General features: G+C 40.9%; 1 protein-coding gene across 2 annotated transcripts in view; it reads right to left on the bottom strand.

Annotated features, from left to right (window-relative positions):
* The window catches only part of PLCB1 (phospholipase C beta 1), a 684,700-nt gene that overhangs the window by 129,434 nt on the left and 540,837 nt on the right, over positions 1-14,429 (bottom strand). For both annotated transcript variants that reach the window (XM_004433764.3, XM_004433765.3), the window contains exons 13-17: positions 10,808-10,892; positions 9,297-9,474; positions 5,163-5,230; positions 2,748-2,844; positions 366-450 (exon numbers count right to left, since the gene is read on the bottom strand). In XM_004433764.3, the coding sequence (XP_004433821.1) occupies positions 366-450; positions 2,748-2,844; positions 5,163-5,230; positions 9,297-9,474; positions 10,808-10,892 (513 nt within the window). The remainder of the gene's footprint in view (positions 1-365; positions 451-2,747; positions 2,845-5,162; positions 5,231-9,296; positions 9,475-10,807; positions 10,893-14,429) is intronic.

Below are 14,429 nucleotides of genomic sequence, written 5' to 3'. Positions count from 1 at the left end.
ACACACACACTTTACATATGTTGGCCCTAACCCAAACAGCAAGTCATAAAGCTGGCATCATTATTTCTGTGTTACAGGTGATGAAAGTCAGAAGGAGTAAGCAAATTGCCAAATGGTAAAGAGAGTTGATGGTGTGAAGGTAACCTTGAAATCTGGGTTTCTTTTACTCCAAGACCAGTTCTCTTCTCCATATGCCAGGCTACCCCACTCAGCACTGTGTATAAAACCTGAAACTATTTACCACTCCCAAGTGACAGACTGAAGCCATTTCATGCATCTTTCTCCTTATTAAAAACAAAAATTAAACAAATAGCACACGACTTCAGTTGTGTTAATTCAGCAGTCATTCGTCAAATCAAGGATACTCCACAAACTCCACTGGAGACTTTGTAAGTTGCTCAAGTCCTTTGGTTTCCACGAAGGAAGACATTTCAAAACTTCTATTTCTTTCTGAGTTAACGACAGCAAAAAAAGGTGAGAAATAAAATTCAATATTATAAATTATAACATTCAAGAAGTAGGCAAATGTTCAGTGAAGTTGAGGGCAACGAAGCCTCAAATAACTTTTATATTCAATTTTTTTTTCAGTGAACTATTTACTTGTAACAAAAGTTTAGTCTTAGTTGTCTCTTCTAATATTTACCACCTTGGTCAGATATGCTTCTTGTTGTGAAAGTTAGAAACATGGTGGCATTAGGATGGGGAAATGAACTTTAGATGTGAATAGTGTGGCAATGCAAGTTGTTTTGTTAAAAGAGCAGGGGCCCTGCAGGAATCTTTTGTTCTAAATCCATTCAGATTGGTTTCTTGGGGCCATTGCTGGGGATTAATAAAGAGACCATGTGTACCTTAGTGCTAGATGCAGACTATCTCTTTTATACCCACACTGTCACCACCTCAGTCTGTATATATCCTTCTGGTTCAAACAAGTAATGTGACATTAGAATTACGGTATTTCAAAGCAGAAGGATCCTTGGACATTTTCCAGTCGGATGGCCTCATTTTCAGATTAGATAACAGGAGGGAGAGGTGACTGTGCTTGAGGTCTCACTATTCTTGAACACAAGAGAAACATTTTGAAAATGAAATCCAAGCTTCCAATTAGAGTGAGAGAAACAAAACAGAGTTATCTTAGTTTAGAAAGACTCAGAGTCAGACAGCTTCTCTGTTCTCTTCCCAACTAAAAATCAAACTGTTACGTACATACTAAGATGAGTGTCATCCAGAGTGGGTAGATAGCTCTCGGTTTTTAAAACTGAGTTACCTTTGAGGCATTTTTCCCTCTTTGATGCCCACTTTCCATAATTAAAGGCTCATTCTTCTTCCTAATCATTCCCAGACGCCTTTCTCCATCTCCTCACCTTCCCCAATTCAATCAACTGTAAGGTAAATTCCTGCTTCTGTTATTTTAGTACATCGAAAATCTATTTTCATATGACTATTTTAAGCATGACTGTTAATTAAAGTTAAATCAATTTAATACGTGTTTTGTAAAATATGTGCAGTATTCTCTTTAAAAAAGTGATAAAATGATATAAAACATGAGGAGAAAAGTCCTTGTTTGTAAATCTTTGGCTGATGCTGTTGTTGCCAGGTTCTGAAGGATTTAAAATGCACCAGCTCCTTCTCAGCTTGGTTACTTGTTTAGGAAGTTTTGACTCATGAATTAGGAAAACTCATTTTACAGCCAATGAAAGTTAGAGTAATATAAAAATAGCCACTTTAGGACATTTCAAATTGAACAACTGGTGGTAAGAAGCATCAGTAATTAAACGTCAAGGAAAATGTTGAAATCTTTATATATAAACTGTTTTGGAAGTTACAGTCTTTGTTGTAGAAAGCTGGATACCATAGGCCTCTAAGTTAAGACTCTTTGGGAAAAATTATACAATTATACATAAATGGGTTATGTAGAAGCTTAGATTTCGATGTATCTATAAAGCTATCCTTTATAAGAGGCTGCTGTGTTTAAGCAAAAATTCAGTTTTTAAGAGCACACGCTTATAAACAGCTAAAGAGTCCCAAGGATTCTCTTAACCTGACAGAATCTTACATTTCATGCAAATATAAAGGACAATTTCATAAAAGGGCTCTTTCCTGTAGGTGGAGGAAAGATGATATTTTTCTTTGCATCCAGTATGGATGTGTAGTTGGATGAAGGAAAAACACAAAATGATGTGAGGTAAATGATAGATTCCCCTAAATATATTAAAACAGCCTGGGCGAATGGGTGAACTGGTTGATTTGGTTCTATTTCTGGTTATCAGGGCTGACCAAGTCTCTGGCTGCTTCCTTCTGGGCGATGGGTAGTTTATTTCAACACTGTCAGTCATGTAATGGATGGAGCCCACTGTGTTGTTGCAAACCAAAAATAAATGTAAAACTCTCAGTTAGTTGTACTCTGGTCTAATGTCTTTCAGATAACCATGTACGCCTGCAGCCCTATTAAGTACTTTGGGGAAACATCATTGAATGCTTTCTTATATGATTATTATTATATATATATTACATATGTAGATATAAAATACATATCTTTATATATATTATATATGTGTCATACATATTTATATCTATACATATACATATATATGTGTATATATATATAAAGCTGATAGCCAACTCACGCATATATTCAAGACTTCACAGAATAGTTCTATTAAGGGTAACATTCTTTGGTCTAATTACCCTGTGTTTAAAATACACTCATTATATGCTACATTAGGGGTTTTTCTCCAGGGAAAACTTACTTTTCGAAATTTCAAATGACTCAAACTTGACTGGCTGAATATAGTTCACCAGGTTAGACATCTCTTCTGTGGCCATGGCCTCGCTCCCAGCAGTCCCCTGGAAGCGGGAACAAAAATAATGTTCCCAGAGTTAGCATTAGCACCATATGATCAAGGGTTATTTTCCCAGGACATCATCAAGGGAGCCCTGAGAGCAGAAAATCATCCCTCCTCTTCTGAAAATGATTATTGCCAATAGAAAATTCATACAAGGGAAAGAAAAAGCAACACCTCACTTTACACAAGTGAGGAGTGGGAGGAGGGAGGTTAGGGAGGCTCCCAGCTGCTCTGGGACCAGCAGCATCAGCCTCCTCTGGGTGATCCTTAGAAATCCAGCAAATCAGAATCTGCATTTTATTAAGGTGATTTAAATGCACATGAAAGTTTGAGAAGCACTGAGCTACATCACATCTGCCACAGCAGGGAGTCCAGAGATGGTTTTAAGGTCAATAAATCAAAAATTCACTTACGATAAGAAAATTAGTATGTAGAGCATCACCTAATGAATTGAAAATGGTTAAGAAAAAAAAAGAAAACGTTGCCTTGTGGAAGTGGGCTGGGGTGGGCAACAACTATTGCTTTTCTTTATAAACGTTCCTCCCTCCCTCCCTGCTTGGTTCCTGTGTGCCTATTAGGCAAGCATCACAATACAGTGTAGAGATCAGTAACCAGGTCAATAGAGACAGGTTGCCTAACTGTAAATCCCAAGCCCACCACTTGGAAACTGTGCAATGTTGGGCAAGTTACTTAACTGCTCTGTGCCTCAGTTTACTCGCCTGTAACATTAGGATAAAATCAGTCCCCATAATATACAGAGTTTTTGTGGTTATTAAATGAGTTAATTTATGTGAAAGAGCTCAGAACAGTACCTGGCACATAGTAAAACCTCATGTTACTTTATATTAGCTATTACATGTTGTTAGGGCCATCGAGTCGACTCGGACTCCTAGCCACACTGTGTACAGCAGAGTGGAACCCTGCCCAGTCTTTTTGCACCATCCTCTCAACTTCTAGTGCCATATCAGACAATGCTCCGCTGCTATTCATGGGGTTTTCATGGCCAGTTTTTTTTGGAAGAAGGTGACCAGGTCCTTCTTCCTAGTCTGTCTAGTCTGGAAGCTCTGCTCAAACCTGTCCACCACGGGTGACCCTGCTGGTATTTGAAATACCGGCGGCACAGCTTTCAGCATCACAGCACCATCTAACCGCCACAGTGTGACAACCGACAGACGGGTGGTGTGGCTCCCTGACCAGGAAATGAACCCGGGGCTGTGGCAGTGAGAGTCTTATCCACTAGACCACCAGAGCTGGCTAGCTATTACATATCACTTTGATAAAGTTTTTAATAAAGAAGAAAACCAATACTGCAGTATTGGCATGGACATACCCCTGTAGAATGATCTAATATTTTCTCCCATTTTTATAAGACAGAATACATGGAGTCAAGGTTTCTTTTGAAAGCTCCTGTAGCAATATTTAGGTTAAATGTTAACTGGGAAATATTTATTTGCAAATGGACCATCCAATTAGTAAAACCGTTTTAAATTATCAAGAATCACTGATAAAAAATTACACACAGTTGAAACAATTCGCAGAACTACTTCACCAGGCATCTTAGTTTTCCTTCTGAACATTAAAATTTAGTGGGGGAACATAATTAATCAAAAATTCAAACTACAGTAAAGGAAATAATTATAAGAGGAAGAACATCATGTAAGAACAACTTATTATTTATTTATCCTTACTAAGTTGTCAAGATACAAGTACTGAGACAGACACTTTCCAACATATTTGAAAGTAGATTCAGTATAAACTTTTCGACCAACACTCCTGCTAAAACAAAGTTTTAAAATTCCAAATGACCTATCCCTGATTTGCTTCTAGATTCTGTGCAATTCGTATTTCTGAGCTGATGAAGTTATTTGGGATGCTCGAGCTTATATCAATAGGTATCTCTAGTCTATAATTCCAAAATTATAACAACGGAATTAACACCATATTTTGGAACATTTCTCCAAACTTCATGTCTTCTCTGACTTTTGACCATTTAACTATCAATTTAATTGTCTCAAAAACTGAAGTGGGCATTTGGATGTCACAGATTTTGAATTCACTCTCTAGATACCCTATTTGATGGAAGGCAATGTCAGCAACACTGTTCATTATAGAGAACTTTCTTCAATGCCATGCTTACACCTTTAGAGACCCAAGTTTGCATCTTCATTTTCAAAGTGGGTAGAGAACAAGTTTTAGAGTGAATTGTGACTCTTTTCACCACTAGATGGCAGAAGATGACCATGGACTACATCCAGAGGGAGCAGCTTGGACTGGCAAGTCAGTGGAATGCCTCTGTGAGCAGAAGCCAGAGACACCTACCTCATCCATTGAAGATTTTTTACAGTCGTCATCATCATCATCGTCATCACTCTCTGTGTCAGCTTCTCCTGTCAAATTTTAATAACAGATCATGAAGTAAACAAACATTTATGGGTTTGAAGAACATGTAATGCGCATTACCAAAAAGTTGCTTGGAAATTGGCCTTCCAAGGTTTTAAAACTATTCTTTTGGATATTTCAATTTTATTAATTATAGAGAATTATACTGACATCTTGAATATGGAATTTTGTCTAAATTTGATTTGTGAATACCATTTGAAATTTCCAAATTCTGTAAAAGATGGTTGTCTTAACATATTTATCAATATGTTTTTAAAAACATATGGCACCATATAGAGTTATCTTTCTATGGTACATATATCCTATCTTGATGTATACATTCTCTTTTGGGGTCTCTATGACCCTAAAACAGATAAACTGTCACTTCTCCATCTTTCCCCCTTTTTCTCAGCCCTGATCTTCCATGCGATGCTTGGCCAGCGCTCAGTGACCTGGCGGCTACTCTTCCAGGGCCACAGAGGACCTCACAGAAGTCAAGGTAGAGGAGCTGGGGCAGGAACGGTGGCTATGGTAGTACACTTGACTGCACACAATCTGCGAGGTACCAACCATATCCTATGATTCACCTGCAGGCTTGTTTGATGGATGCATTGTCGCCACACAACGCACATATCTTAGAAAATGGTGAAGCTCTGTTGAAGAAGGCAGGATAAAATGGGTGACCCTTAAAATCGTTATGCATGGAAATCTGCCTAGGTCAGCTTCATATTTAGCCAATATACAGTCATTTCAAGGGATTGTTTTTCTCTCCGAAGATTTGGTGGATGATTCCACTAGCCTAAATATTCACACTAGTATGAGGCATTACATTCCTCTGCAGCTCGTGGCTTCAGTCAGATGCGGTAATATCAGTTATGGAAAAAGATTTTCAAGTAAAAAGTAAAGAAGGCATAGTTCTACATTGACAACTGTCATTCAGGGTTCACATAGTGCAATAGCATGCAATCCCAGTAGATGGCGATATTGGCTCAGCAATGAGGCAATTTGCATTGGCAAGTACCTCCCTCTCCCCGCCTTGTGCAAGTTAGCTGCCTTGTGCTCAATCTATATAAATGACACGGTGCCCACAGCACTGTCTTCCAAGAAGCTTATAAATGTTTTCATTTGGTTCACGAAGTTCAATCAATAACTGAATGATAGCAGTGAGCAAAGTATTCATAAAATATCTTTAGAGGGAAAAGATCTCTGGGACCAACAAGGCTTATTATGTATGCCTTGTTTATTAAAGAAAGCCACATACAACCAATTTAGGATGCTGGTATTGTGTTAGTTCATAAGGTGATTCAATTATATTGTGGATAGAAAATGTATCTTATTATATAGAGACACATTCTTTTAGGAGGTTGGCACTTAAAATTTTTTTACAATCAAATTTGTTGCCCCCAGTTCTTGTAACTATTTTTGCTTTTTAATTAGAGAGGGGATTCCTTTTATCAAGTAATTTAAAAAGCTGTTTGGCAGAACCTTCTACACAATGCTTCATGGGACACAACAATATACCAGTCATTTCAAATACTCAATCAGGTCATTCTTTGGTTTATGTGGGAAAGAAAGAATTTGTCTTCCTTTCTTCTATGAGCAGGGACCTGATTTCTTCCTTATAAGTCTTTGGAGGGACCTTGGAGGAAGGTTGTGGAACCACTAAAAAAAAAAATCTTACTTCCCCTTGTTCTTTAAGACAAGTGCACTGGCAAAAGGCTGAATCCTGGAAGAGGCACTTGGCCGACAGAGGCCACGATAAGTCAATTAGCTTTGAAATAAGAACCATTTCATATTTTTCCAGCTACTTGAGTTCCTAATACCGAGAACATCCACAAACCAAACGGTAAATTAGCAGTGTTCTTTATACAGGGGCCTACCTACATATTAAAACGTTCAAAAATTTCCATTGAAATAAATAAGGATTGCACAACAGATGATGGGGCTAGCTTAGGAAATCTACCGAATTGCTAACAGATTGCTGCTCTTTCTCTGTATTAAGCAATAATGTTCACTGCCTTTAAAAATCGTTTTTTGTGTTACGCATCAAGTTAATAAGAGGGAGAGAACTGGTACTGAGAAAGGCAGATGGTTAAAAAAACAAGCTCCCACATGCAAAGGAAGACACGATTTCCTCGCTAGCATTCCAGGGGTAGAATTGTGCTAGGAAATAGGTGTCCTGCTAATGATATTCATTCCAAAACTTCAAAAAGAATCAGAATTGTGTAATAATGTGTGAAATAGACATTCAAAAACTACCAAAAAACCCAAACTCTTTCAAAGAATTATATAATGTCTGCTGATAAGGATTTTAATCTAAACAATAAAATGAATTGGCCATTAAGATGGAAAAATAGAAGAAAAGATAAATCAGAGTCTTGGTCAACTTTTTTTTTTCCTGATTGCCCCAGAGTCTATATTTTAATCATTTTTAAATCTTGTAATTGACATGATAGGTATACAAAGAAGTACACATACCATATGTGTACAGTGCAATGAATTTTCACCAACTACACAGACCCTAGTAAGCAGTACGGAGATCAAGAAACAAAATATAATCAACCAGTGTCCAGAAGCCCCCTTTGGGTTCCCTGCCAGTTACTGCTTCACCAAGGGTAACCATTTCCAGACTTCTAAAGGCATAGGTTAGTTCTGTCTGTTTTTTGTACTTTACATAAAGGGAATCACACAGGAGATACTTTTTTTGTATTTGACTTCTTTTGCTCAACATTATGTTTCTGAGACTCATCCATACTGTTGTGTGCAGTTGTAGATCATTATTGTTGCATATTATTCTGTGATGTGAATATACCACAATTTGTTTATCTGCTGATGGACATTTGGTTGGTTTCTAGTTTTTGGCTATTCTGAATAGTGCTGCTTAAAGCAATTCTTGTACATGTCTCTTGGTGAACATCTACATGGATTTCTGTTGAGTATATAGGAATGGAATTCCCTGGGGCATAGAGGGTACATATGTTCACCTTTTGTAGATACTACCAAACAGTTTTCCAAAGCAATTGTTCCCACGTTAGTTAAACTTTTCATTGAAGGACTTCCTAGATTCAAGCTTCAAGTTTCCTCCACTTGTTCACCCTCCAATCAGGAGATCTTCGTATTGTACTTTTCAGATTGCCAAGATTCTGACTAAAGTTGGAAAGGAAATTGACTAAATAATTCAAAGGAAATGGGTGATGACTTTGAATTCTTTTTTCATCAACCACAAAAATCTATTTCAACCGAAACCTAAAAGAAAAATGAATGATATTAAACATCATCTAGTAGCTTTGATAGATAACTCAAGTAACTTCAGCGTTTCACACTTTAAAAGAGCTCCATAAAATACGGAAAAGTTGAATTGCCCAGACTTCTTCAGCATATTATCAATGAGAATGCATTCGGTGAACATATGGTCCCCAGGTCTGTTTTTTGTACTTTGGTTGTTGCCCTTGGGAAGCTTAAAATCATGTGGTCACTCCAAAGATTATTTGGCTTACGTGGTAGCCAGAATGATGGCCTCCCCAAAATATCCATGTCCTGTGTGTATGTTACCTTGTACGATAAGAGGGATTTTACAGATGAGATTAAATTAAGGACCTTGAGATGCGAGATTACCCTGGATTATCTGGTTGGGGCCAATGTAACAATATGAATTCTTAAAAGCAGAGGACCTTTCTCAGCTGTGGTCAGAGGGAAACATGATGACAGAACAATTGAGATGGGACATTGCTGGCTTTGAAGCTGGAGGAAGGAGGCCACGAGCCAATAAGAGTGGGTAGTCTCTAGAAGCTTGTAAAAGCAAGAAATAGGATTCCCTAGAGCCTCCAGGAAGGAAAGCAGCATTGCTGACACCTGGAGTTTGGCCCAGTGAGACCCACACGGGCCTTTGGACCTGTAGAACTGGGGATGATACATTTGTGTAGTTTTAAGCCACCAAGTTTGTAGCAGAAACGGAAGACCAATACAGGTTAAAACTCTGCCCAAACAGGAATGTTAAAAGTCCTTCTAAACTAATTTCAGAGCAGCAGTTCTTAAACCCACACTTAAGAGAACGAGAGCCTGCCATCCCCTCACCAGCTCCGGGAGATGAGGGCTCGAACACACTGGAGGAGTCGCTATATGTGTTGGAGGCTTGTTCCGAGAGCTTCTTTTTGCCACTTCCTTCTGATGACTTGTGTGATTTCTTCTTATTTTTCACCAAAATTTTATACATTAAATCCATAGGGCTTGGAAGAGGAACTCCAGATTCCAGCTAATGAAAAAGAAAAGCACATTCATTAAAAATATTGCTCCTTCATTTCAGAGTCCCTCCCCAAACCCCCGGGACAGCATTGGATACCAAGAGCTTCTAGATTATTTTTGACTACCTTCAACACATCTCATTAAACTGTTCCAAGTGTGTCTTGCATGAAGGCTGGTTCATAGCTCTTTCTTTTTTTACATGAAAGGTATATTTTAATTACTGTACTCTTATTTTTCCACAACTAAATTTGCATGAATAAGACCATAGAAATGTTCTGAGAGATCTGCAGTGCTAACCCAAAGTTTCATGAGTTTTCCAAGGGACCATATATATCCAACCATCTTGATTTAGGATGGATAAGAAGGCCCTGGCTTGGATTTTCAAAGGAGGGAAGTCCGTTGGAGTGTGGCACCTGCCAGGAAGAGCTGCTAAAGATGGGCAGGAGCTTCAAGGCAAGCTGGTAGGATCAACTTTTCAGATGCAGTTTAAAAACAGCAAAATCTCCCTCCTGGCATTAGGTAGCTAAGCTGCGGTCTCACTGGCATCAGCAGAAGTGGACTGGGTGGCTTCAGATTTCTTTGCAGCCCTGAGATTCAAGCTACCATTATTTGCAAGCCTTATTTCTAGTGTTTCACGCTTGCACATCTAATGGGAAAATCAATTTCCCGTGAGAGGGTTATTAGATATTGTATCAGAGAGCATGTGTGCAAGTCCCAAGATGGGTTATTTTTAGAAAGTCTTGTGAACTCCCATAAGCTGGTTCTCTATGCTTTGCTTCCAATGAGTCTGGGGACTGGTATGAAATCTTGGAAGGATGTGTGGAGACTGGGAGAAAGGGTCCAGGAGGGAAGAGGCTACTTTAGGATATTTCTGGTAAGCAGGGATGTTCTGCCGAGTTCTGCTGCACCAGAAGGGCGTGTGCCAGGAAGTGAGAAGCGGCCAGCAGGGACAGGCTGGAATGTCATTGTGCCACCTGCAATGTCCCATTTTGCCGACCCATTTCTGTCAAAGGGGTGTGATGAGGTTCCCTGGGAGGGGATCAGAGCCCCATCCCCTGGGACAGTCCCCGTGGGCTGACTGCGACTGTGGGAATCCTGCCGTCCTGACGGGGTCCTGTCTGGCAGGGACGGGGGGAGAAGACTGCGGGCAGAGGAAGAGAACAGATGCATGTCTCCCACCCTCAGCGGGGCACGCTGCCGGATCCTCCCGGTCCAAGGCTCATTATCAACTGCATTAATCTCACCGAGAAATATAAACATGGAAAGGATCTAAGGAAATCTCCCCTAACTCCAATCATAAATAATAAGTGCCTACTTCGGGGGTAAACATCCAAACTGCTTACTGGGTATTTTTCCAGTGGTTCCATGAGGAGGGCGTCCCCAAAGCTCAGTCTGCAATACTCCGCCATCTTGGCTTGCTGCTTCGGGCTGAGGGGAAATGAAAAAGAAAGGAAGGACGCCAGAAAGCTTAATCCAGGAGGCTGGACAGGATCACTTTGTGTTATTAATTATAGAAAGAGGTAATTCCCTCCTCCTACCCTTCAGGGTCAGTTTTTATCATTCTAAATCCCTTGTTTACTATCCTGACTTATGAATTTGAATACCACACACAGCTGGACGGTGGAGGCTATTCCTAAGGCTGACCTGCATAGACATGGATGGAGGGGACAGCAGGTCATTTGCTTGTCACTGGATTCTTGAATGTCCCAGAGTTAGAGACTCAGTTCTTTTTGTTTAATTTCTTGATTCTAAGTCAAATGCAAGACACTTGGGGGCGGAACTCGTTCATGACTCCATGTGAATTCTTGGATGAAATTTGTCTAACTGACAGAGAGCTGTGCTGCAAAGGAGTGTTTATAAGGAGGTGAGGGAGGAGAGGAGAGGGAGGAAGGGAGGGAGGTGAAAGAGAGGAAAGGAGGGAGGGAGGAGAGAGAGAGAGAAGGAGAAAGGGCAGACAGGCAGCAGTGTGTCCACTTGGGAGAGGGTCCTGGAGGAAAGATAAAAGAAGCAGGCACCTTAACGAAAGGTGTCTGCAAGTCTTATGTGCATAAGAGAGAAGCAAAGGTGGTGTCAGCCTGACTACGTGCCAGTGGGAATCTGGTCTGATGGAAAAAGGCTGAAGCTGCAGGGTTCGCTGAGCCGAGCTCCAGGCTCTCAGCTGCTCTGGATCTATAAAATGAGGAGGATAACAACTGTTCTTGGAAAGGGACAGAGAAGGCTGAGAAGATGAAATGAAGTAATGGGTGCAAACACCTCTGAAATGTTAAAAGAGCAGGGCAGATGTAAGATGATCCCAGCGTTACAAGGCGGCATCCGCCAGCCAGACTAGAGGACTGGTGCCTGCTAACATATAAACATGGTGGATACGAGGGAGCATCCATACTCTTTCAATGCTCCTGCTTCCCTTGACCTTTTAAAAAGCAATGAAAATTTTTTCTCATTCTGTAGAATGTTAAAATATCATTTAAAAGGTCTCCAATTCCATCGGGTTTTGTGGACTGTGACTTTGATCTACAGGCTGTCGAACTTGATTTCCAAAAGTTGTCTCTACACGCTGCAATGTTAATACACTTTAGCAGAACTGGGACTGTAGTAAGAATAAGTGAGTGATAAAAGCCTTCTTTACTACAATCCAAATCGATTATGAAATGAGATCCTTATTTTCTTTCCCTCTTCCATGACTGTTAAGCCTGAATCATGGACTGGTTTTTCCTGGGAAGAGAGGTGGTTTGGGGGTTCAAATCCTATTGCAATAGCCCACAGGGAAAAGCACTCTCTATAGCCCAGAAAAAAAGGCATATATTGTGGGGGCCAAGTAAGTTCTCTGGGATTTAAATATGAGGCCAAGGCCACTGCTTTCTTGGAACTGCCATGAGAGGCAAAGGAGCGACTCACAGAACTTGCAAAGCCCTACATAACAACCTCCCACTTTCTCATCATGTCTCTCTGACCTGTGTGAGATTTTACTGTGTGGCCTACGCACCCCTCAGAAGATATGGCGGCATTCCTTGGCACTATCAGGGAGAGAGGAAAACCTGCCAAGCAGAGAACTGATCCTGAAAAGCATTCAGGGTTTAAGGACAACTTGTTAGGAGTTGGGAAGCAAGCAGAGAAGTGGCTGACTTGGCAGAGCAGCCCTGGGCATCCTCAGTTCAGACACCCTTGCTCAAAGGATAACTGGTCCAGGGGCTCAACCAAGCCAGCAGCTCTGTGGCTGTAGTTGAGACAAGTCCATTTGTGCTGGACCACACAGTCTAGGTTGCACAAAAGAAATTGTCCAAACCCTCCGTTTCACTTTCACAGAGTGATGCTATTATACGTCACAGAACTTTGCTACTCTATGGACCAGCAGCACCAACAGCACCCGGAGCTGGTTAGAAACGCAGATTCCTGGCCTCCAATGGAGATTCTGAGTCAGAACCTCCGGGGAAGCTGGGCCCAGGGTCTGTGTCCTCACAGGCCTCCCAGCTGATTCCGATGCACGCTCCAGTCTGAAAACTGCTGTGATCGGTTAAAATAAGTCAACAGGGGCTGAAGCAGATGACATTTTTCTTGAGTACTGGAACTTGGGAGCCCCAGCGTCCTGTGGTCAGAGACCTGGAGTGAAAGGAAGGGTTTTATCCTAATGCCCTGCTTTCAGGATTTTCAGGGAACCCTATTCTCACCAGCAGAGGGATTTCGGGGAGATGTTCCAGGTGTCCTAAAGCAGGTGACAGGCAGAGTTCTCTGCCCTCTGTCAGGCAGTCTCTAAATCAGGCCCTGAGAAGGATTTTGCTGGAGCAAATAATTCCATAATCCCTTACTCAACTCCACTAAAGAATCACCTGAGCTAATGCTGCAGGTGACAGGGCCTGGGCCCCAGTCTCCATTCATTGAGTTGGGAGTGGAGCCCTGGAACCTGCATTTGTAACAAGCTTGCAGGTAATTCTGATGCAGGTGGTTAGTGGACGACGGCCTTTAGAGTGGCGCTCTAACACTCCGTTCCAATCACCTGGGTTCTTATGAAAATGATGATTCCCAGGCAGAGTCTAGGATGGGGCCCAAGACTCCATGTTTCTAACAAGCCCCCCAGTGATGCCAACGCTGCTGGCCAATGGATCAACCACACTTTGAAGAGCAAGGATCTATGTCTGCCCTAGACTTATTAGAACCTGCCTCAGAATCAACCGAGATGGAGCGAACAAGAGACGGATGTCCAAGCAAAAGTGAAATGTGCTATTTGGTAATCAGGCTATTTACGTTCTCCACAAACACACATGCCCACCTGACAGGGAACTGAAGTAGAGCAGAGATCAAACTGAACAGAAAAAGTCAGAGGGAAACAAAGCAACTTTAATTGTGGGTCGGAACTGCAGAAATAAAAGGCTTTAAAATTGCAATCAGAGAGAGAAAAAAATCCTGAAGCATTTAGAGCATCAACATTGGCTACCATGGGGATGAAGTGAGAGGAAAATATTCACAAATATATTTTGAGCTGCAGGCTATAACAGATACATCTGGACAGATTAAAATACTCCTATAGTGTAGGCACTTGGCAAAGTAGTCGGTTTTCTGACCAAGGAACATGTCCCATTTCTTGCCGCAAATCCTCCAGGTTGCCCTAACCCAACTTCCTTCTCTATAGATTAGGGCTCTACGACCCATGGAAATCAAGGACTTTGTCCAAATTCTCATTTCGTCTGTGTCTGAACCAAGGCTAGGGGTTACTTCACTTGATTTCAGTGTAGAATTCTTTTTATGAAATCGCTAGTTCACAAATCAGGTGGAACATCAGAGTTAAGTAGGGCTTTTTATTTTTTAAAAATCTCGGTCTTATTTCTAGAAATTTGAATTCAGGTGTGGGGGTGGGCTCAGGAATCTGCATTTTATGGGATTCTGATGTAGCAGGTGGAGAAAGATAAGTTCCTAGCAGCTAATGGCAGATTTTTCTTTGTTGTCTGTGGATAGATGATATCAAATATTTGG

This window comes from Ceratotherium simum, chromosome 21, assembly GCF_057802395.1.
Source record: "Ceratotherium simum simum isolate JZ-2026a chromosome 21, ASM5780239v1, whole genome shotgun sequence".
NCBI lineage: Eukaryota > Metazoa > Chordata > Mammalia > Perissodactyla > Rhinocerotidae > Ceratotherium > Ceratotherium simum.
Note: the sequence above shows the minus strand (reverse complement) of the source record. Positions and strands in the feature narration are given on the sequence as shown.